The 7413-nt window shown below is 61.5% G+C and overlaps 1 protein-coding gene across 1 annotated transcript; it reads left to right on the forward strand.

Annotated features, from left to right (window-relative positions):
- Positions 1-331: 331 nt before the first annotated feature.
- LOC107307821 (spectrin beta chain, non-erythrocytic 4-like) lies at positions 332-7403 on the forward strand (the record flags this gene model as incomplete). Its single annotated transcript, XM_015851325.2, has 4 exons — positions 332-527; positions 3080-3995; positions 4850-4987; positions 6569-7403. Coding segments are annotated over exons 1-4 (2070 nt in total), but the record flags the coding sequence as incomplete, so codon positions are not given.
- Between the last annotated feature and the right edge of the window lie 10 nt (positions 7404-7413).

Here is a 7413-nt window from a genome sequence, read left to right on the forward strand (position 1 = left end):
TGGGAGATGAGGGGTCCCAATGGGGTGTGGGGTGACCCCAAGTTAAATATGGGTGTCCCCAATGGGGGATGTGGGGTCTCAATGAGATGTGGGGCTGGATCTGGGTGTCCCCAATGGGAGATGTGGGGTCTTAATGAGATGTGGGGCTGGATATGGAAAATGTGGGGCCCCGTTGAGATGTGGGGCTGGATCTGGGTGTCCCCATGGGATTATGGTTATGGTTATGGTTATGGTTATGGTTATGGTTATGGTTATGGTTATGGTTATGGCTATGGCATGGCTGGGTACAGGGGGCTCCCCATGGTAAACCTGTGCTGCCCCCATTGTGGATGTGTGCTGTCCCCCCATGGGACCCCCCCATTTCTCCCTGTTTCAGGCCCCGCTGCTGTCGCGGGACGTGGGGAAGCACCTGCTGGAGGTGGAGGATTTGCTGCAGAAACACGCGCTGCTGGAGGCCGACGTCGCGGCTCAGAGCGACAGGGTGCAGGCGCTCAACTGCGCCGCCATGCGCTTCACACACATGGACGGTAACGGGGGGGGGTGTGGGGTGGGGGTCCCCAGGTTGGGTCCCATCAGGTTGGGTCCTTGAAGGGCTGAGGTCCGTCATGTTGGGTCCTTGAAGGGCTGGGGTCCATCACGTTGGGTCCTTGAAGGGTTGGGGTCCACCAGGATGGGCATCAATGGGTTGGGTGCCCCCCAAGTTGGGTCCTTCGAGGGCTGGGGGTCCACCAGGTCGGGTCCATCAAGAGTTGGGTGCCCCCAGGTTGGGTCCTTGAAGGTCTGGGTTCCATATCAGGTTGGGTGCCCCCAGGTTGGATGTCGCTGGGTTGGGTGCCCCCAAGTTGGGTCCTTGAAGGGTTGAGGTCCATCATGTTGGGTCCTTTAAGGGTTGGGGTTGACCAGGTTGGGCATCAATATGTTGGGTGTCCCCCAGGTTGGATGTCACTGGGTTGGGTGCCCCCCAAGTTGGGTCCTTGAAGGGCTGAGGTCCACCAGGATGGGTGTCAATGGGTTGGGTGCCCCCAAGTTGGGTCCTTGAAGGGTTGGGGTCCATCAGGTTGGGCATCACTGGGTTGGGGTCTTCAGGTTGGATCCTTGAGTGGCTGGGGGTCCACCAGGTCGGGTCCTTGAAGGGCTGGGTTCCATCACGTTGGGTCCTTTAAGGGTTGGGGTCCACCAGGTTGGGTGTCAATGTGTTGGGTGCCCCCCAAGTTGGGTCCTTGAAGGGCTGGGTTCCATCAGGTTGGGTCCTTGAAGGTCTGGGTTCCATCATGTTGGGTCCTTTAAGGGTTGGGGTCCACCAGGTTGGATGTCACTGGGTTGGGTGCCCCCAAGTTGGGTCCTTCAAGGGCTGAGGTCCATCAGGTTGGGTCCTTTAAGGGTTGGGGTCCACCAGGATGGGTGTCACTGGGTTGGGTGCCCCCCAAGTTGGGTCCTTGAAGGTCTGGGTTCCATCAGGTTGGGTGTCACTGCATTGGGTGCCCCCAAGTTGGGTCCTTGAAGGTCTGGGTTCCATCAAGTTGGGTGCCCCCAGGTTGGATGTCACTGCATTGGGTGCCCCCCATTTGGGTCCTTGAAGGGCTGGTTTCCATCAGGTTGGGCGTCACTGGGTTGGGGTCCATCAGGTTGGATCCTTGAATGGCTGGGGGTCCACCAGGTTGGGTCCATCAAGAGTTGGGTCTCAGCAGGTTGGGTGCCCCCCAAGTTGGGTCCTCCAAGGGCTGGTGCCCCCAAGTTGGGTCCTTGAAGGTCTGGGTTCAATAAGGTCTGGGTTCTATAAGGTCTGGGTTCAATAAGGTCTGGGTTCTATAAGGTCTGGGTTCAATAAGGTTGGGTGCCCTCAAGTTGGGTCCTCCAGGGGCTGGGGTTCATCACGTTGGGTCCTTTAAGGGTTGGGGTCCACCAGGATGGGTGTCAATGGGTTGGGTGCCCCCCAAGTTGGGTCCTCCAGGGGCTGGGGTCCATCACGTTGGGTCCTTGAAGGGCTGGGGTCCATCAAGTTGGATGTCACTGCATTGGGTGCCCCCAAGTTGGGTCCTTGAAGGGCTGGGTTCCATCAGGTTGGGCGTCACTGGGTTGGGGTCTTCAGGTTGGATCCTTGAATGGCTGGGGGTCCACCAGGTCGGGTCCATCAAGAGTTGGGTCTCAGCAGGTTGGGTGCCCCCAGGTTGGGTCCTTGAAGGGCTGAGGTCCATCACGTTGGGTCCTTGAAGGGTTGGGGTCCACCAGGATGGGTGTCAATGTGTTGGGTGCCCCCTAGGTTGGGTCCTCCAAGGGTTGGGGTCCATCACACTGGGTCCTTGAAGGTCTGGGTTCCATATCAGGTTGGGTGCCCCCAGGTTGGGTCCTCCAAGGGCTGGGGTCCATCAGGTTGGGTCCTTTAAGGGTTGGGGTCCACCAGGTTGGGTGTCAATGGGTTGGGTGCCCCCCAAGTTGGCTCCTTCAAGGGCTGGTGCCCCCAGGTTGGGTCCTTGAAGGGTTGGGGTCCACCAGGTTGGGTCCTTGAAGGTCTGGGTTCCATCAGGTTGGGTGCCCCCAAGTTGGGTCCTCCAGGGGCTGGGGTCCATCACGTTGGGTCCTTTAAGGGTTGGGGTCCACCAGGACGGGCATCAATGTGTTGGGTGCCCCCAAGTTGGGTCCTTGAAGGGCTGGTTTCCATCAGGTTGGGCATCACTGGGTCGGGGTCTTCAGGTTGGATCCTTGAATGGCTGGGGGTCCTCCAAGGGCTGAGGTCCATCAAGAGTTGGGTGCCCCTGGGTTGGGTCCTTGAAGGGTTGGGGTCCACCAGGTTGGGTGTCAATGTGTTGGGTGCCCCCCAAGTTGGGTCCTTGAAGGGTTGGGTGCCCCCAGGTTGGGTCCTTGAAGGTCTGGGTTCCATATCAGGTTGGGTGCCCCCAGGTTGGGTGTCACTGGGTTGGGTGCCCCCAAGTTGGGTCCTCCAAGGGCTGAGGTCCATCATGTTGGGTCCTTTAAGGGTTGGGGTCCACCAGGTTGGGGTCCAGCAGAACGAATGGGTGTCAATGTGTCAATGGGTCCTGCCAGCTCTGGGTCCCCCCCACATTGTGCCCCCCCCCCCCAGGTTACCAACCCTGCGACCCCCAGATCGTGTGTAACCGCGTGACCCACGTTCAGAGCTGCCTGCGGGAGCTGGCCAACATGGCGGCCGCGCGGCGCCAGGACCTGGAAGATTCACGTCGCCTCTGGAGCTTCGTGGAGGAGCTGGAGGAGGCCGAGGCCTGGATCCGCGACAAGGAGCAAATCCTGGCCTCCAAAACCTGCGGCCGCGACCTGAGCAGCGTCGTGGCCTTGACGGGGCAGCACAAATCCACGCTGGCGGAGCTGGGCGGGCGGCGCGCGGCGCTGCATCAAACCATGCGACGCGGCGACGAGATCCTGGCCCAGAAGAGCCGCAGCCCCGCGGGGATCCAGGACAAAATGCGGCGCGTCAAAGCGCGCTGGAAGAAGCTGGAGGAGGCCGTGGGGCTGCACCAGCAGCGGCTGCAGGACGCGCTGCGCTTCTTCCAGTTCAGCGCCGAGCTGGATGATGCGGTTGCATGGCTGCAGGACACGTATCGCATCGTGTCCAGCGACGACTTCGGCCACGACGATTATTCGACGCAGAGTTTGCTGCGGAAGCACCGCGCCATCATGGACGACGTGGAGCAGCACGGCGCAGCCATCGCGGCGCTGAGGGGGCAGCTGGCGGCGCTGTGCCCCATGCAGGGGATGCAGGGGATGCAGGGGATGCAGGGGATGCAGGAGCTGCAGCAGCGCGGGGTGGAGGCGCAGCTGCGGGTGGTGGAGGTGGAGCAGCTGTATGCGGAGGTGGCGGAGGTGGCGGTGCTGCGGCTGCAGTGGCTGCGCGACGCGTCGGCCGTGTATCGCATGTTCAGCGAGGTCAGGGCCTGCGAGGTCTGGGTGGATGAGAAGGAGCAATGGCTGCAGAGGATGGAGCTGCCGCAGGAGCTGGACGACGTCGAGGTGGTGCAGCACAGGTGGGGGCTGCGGGGGGACCATGGGGTTGAATCAGGTTGAATGCTGAAATGAAAAGTGTAGAGCTTGAATGTTCCAGTGCTCAGCCACATTCACTTGTGGGTGGGGGGCTGGGGGGGCTGTGGCATTGGGTGGGTCTCTGTGGGGTCGCTGTGGGGTTCTATGGGTCTCCATTGGGGTCTTTGTTGTCCCCGTGGGGTCACTATGGGGTTCTATGGGTCTCTATGGGGTCACCATGGGGTTGGATGTGTCTCTATGGCATCACTATGGGGTTGGATGGATTTCCATAGGGTCACTATGGGGTTGGCTGGGTCACTATGGGGTCTTTGTTGTCCCCATGGGGTCACTATGGGGTTGGATGGATTTCCATGGGGTCACTGTGGGGCTGGCTGCGTCTCCATTGAGGTCTTTGGTGTCTCCATGGGGTCACTATGGGGTTCTCTGGGTCTCTATGGGGTCACCATGGGGTTGGATGTGTCTCTATGGGGACTTTGTTGTCCCTATGGGATCACTATGGGGTTCTATGGGTCTCCATGGGATCACTGTGGGGCTGGCTGGGTCTCCATTGGGGTCTTCAGTGTCTCTATGGGGTCACTGTGGGGTTGGATGGGTCTCCATGGGGTCACCATGGGGTTGGATGTGTCTCTATGGGGACTCTGTGGGTCTCTATGAGGTCACTATGGGGTTGGATGTGTATCTATGGGGACTTTGTTGTCCCCATGGGGTCACTATGGGGTTCTCTGGGTCTCTATGGGGTCACTATGGGGTTCTATGTGTCTCTATGGGTCTTTGTTGTCCCCATGGGGCTGATGCCCCCATTGCCCCCCATGGGGCCGTTGCTGTTCCCCCCCCCCAGGTTTGAGGTCCTGGAGCAGGAGATGAGCAGCGTCATGCGCCGGGTCCTGGACGTCAACCAGGTGGTGACGCAGCTGGTGGAGGGGGGGCACCCGAGCGCGCAGGAGGTGCGCGCCTGCCAGGACCTGCTCAACGGCAGGTACCGCGACGGGGGGACAGCGGGTCCTGTGGGGCAACATTGGGTCCTGTGGGGCCACATTGGGTTCTGTGGGTCCCCATTGGGTCCTGTGGGTCCCCATTGGGTTCTATGGGGCCTCATTGGGTTCTATGGGTTCCTGTTGGGTTCTATGGGGCCTCATTGGGTTCTGTGGGTCCCCATTGGGTTCTATAGGGCCACATTGGGTTCTGTGTGTCCCCATTGGGTCCTATGGGTCCCCATTGGGTCCTGTGGGTCCTCATTGGGTTCTATGGGCCCACATTGGGTCCTATGGGTCCCCATTGGGTTCTGTGGGTCCCCATTGGGTTCTATGGGTCCCCGTTGGGTCCTGTGGGTCCCCATTGGGTTCTGTGTGTCCCCGTTGGGTTCTGTGGGTCCCCATCGGGTTCTATAGGGCCACGTTGGGTTCTGTGGGTCCCCATTGGGTCCTCTGTGTCCCCGTCGGGTTCTGTGGGTCCCCATTATGTTCTATAGGGCCACATTGGGTCCTTTGTGTCCCCATTGGGTCCTGTGGGTCCCCATTGGGTTCTATAGGGCCACATTGGGTTCTGTGTGTCCCCGTTGGGTTCTGTGGGTCCCCGTTGGGTTCTATAGGGCCACGTTGGGTCCTGTGGGTCCCCATTGGGTCCTCTGTGTCCCCGTTGGGTTCTGTGGGTCCCCATTGGGTTCTGTGTGTCCCTGTCAGGTCCTGTGGGTCCTCATTGGGTTCTATGGATCCTCATTGGGTTCTGTGGGTCCCCATTGGGTTCTGTGGGTCCCCATTGGGTTCTGTGGGTCCCCGTTGGGTCCTGTGTGTCCCCGTTGGGTCCTGTGGGTCCCCGTTGGGTCCTGTGGGTCCCCATTGGGTCCTGTGGGTCCCCATTGGGTCCTGTGGGTCCCTGTTGGGTCCTGTGGATCCCCATTGGGTCCTCTGTGTCCCCATTGGGGTCTCTGAGTCCCCATTGGGTCCTGTGTGTCCCCATTGGGTCCTGTGGGTCCCCATTGGGTCCTGTGGGTCCCCATTGGGTTCTGTGTGTCCCCATTGGGTTCTGTGTGTCCCCATTGGGTCCTGTGTGTCCCCGTTGGGTCCTGTGGGTCCCCGTTGGGTTCTATGGGTCCCCATTGGGTCCTATGGGTCCCCATTGGGTCCTGTGTGTCCCCATTGGGTCCTGTGGGTCCCCATTGGGTTCTGTGGGTCCCCATTGGGTCCTGTGGGTCCTCATTGGGTCCCGTGGGTCCCCGTCGGGTCCCGTGGGTCCCCATTGGGTCCTATGGGTCCCCATTGGGTCCTGTGGGTCCCCATTGGGTCCTCTGTGACCCCATTGGGTTCTATGGGCCCACATTGGGTTCTGTGGGTCCCCGTCGGGTCCTGTGGGTCCCCGTTGGGTTCTATGGGTTCCTGTTGGGTTCTATAGGGCCACATTGGGTTCTATGGGTCCCCATTGGGTCCTCTGTGTCCCCATTGGGTCCTGTGGGTCCCCATTGGGTTCTATAGGGCCACATTGGGTTCTGTGTGTCCCCATTGGGTTCTGTGTCTCCCCATTGGGGTCCTGGGCCTCCTTGACCCCCCTGNTCCCCCCCCAGGTGGAACCGCGTTGTGGAGCTGGTGGAGCAGAAGCAGCAGCAGCTGAACTCGGTGCTGAAGGTGCAGAACTACCTGCTGGAATGCGCCGAGATCAAGGCGCAAGTGCGCGACAAGCGTCGAGCCATCGAGGCCACGCGCTGCGGCGCCGCAGCCACCGCAACCAAGGGCGGCTCCGCAGGTTCTGCTGCAGGTTCTGCTGCAGGTTCTGCAGGTTCCAACGGGGACCTGGGGGGGGTGCTGGCCCTGCAGCGCCGCCTGTCCACCATGGAGGCTGCGTTGGTGGTGCTGGAGCCGCGGCTGCTGCAGCTGCAGCAGGAGGGGGAGGCGCTGGCTGCATTGTACCCCATGCATGCAGCACAACTGCTGCCGCCGTTCGAGGAGGTCGGGGCCGAGTGGGACGCGCTGCAGCGGGCGCTGCTTTGCTGCGAGGACTCGCTGAGCGTCGCGTCGCGGCTGCGGCGCTTCATCCACGAGCTGGACGCGTTCCTGGGCTGGATGGTGGCGACGCAGGACGCCATGAACAACACGGAGACGCCCCAGAGCCTGGAGGACACGGAGACGGAGCTGGGGCGACACGCGGCGCTGAAGGACGAGATCAATGAGCATGAGGACGGGTACGGCCGCATCCAGGCGGCTGCGGATGCGATGGTCAATGAGGGCACGGACGGAGCCGAGTCCCTGCAGCGCTGGGTGCAGCAGCTGGACGCGGGGTGGGGGAAACTGCTGCACTGCTGGGAGCAAAGGAGGGAGCGGCTGGTGCAGGCGCATCAGTTCCACTCGTTCATAAGGGACGTGACCAGGTGCCACGAGCGGCTGCAGGAGCAGGTGGGGACGGGGGGGATGG

This window comes from Coturnix japonica, unplaced genomic scaffold, assembly GCF_001577835.2.
Source record: "Coturnix japonica isolate 7356 unplaced genomic scaffold, Coturnix japonica 2.1 chrUnrandom988, whole genome shotgun sequence".
NCBI classification, from domain to species: Eukaryota; Metazoa; Chordata; class Aves; order Galliformes; family Phasianidae; genus Coturnix; species Coturnix japonica.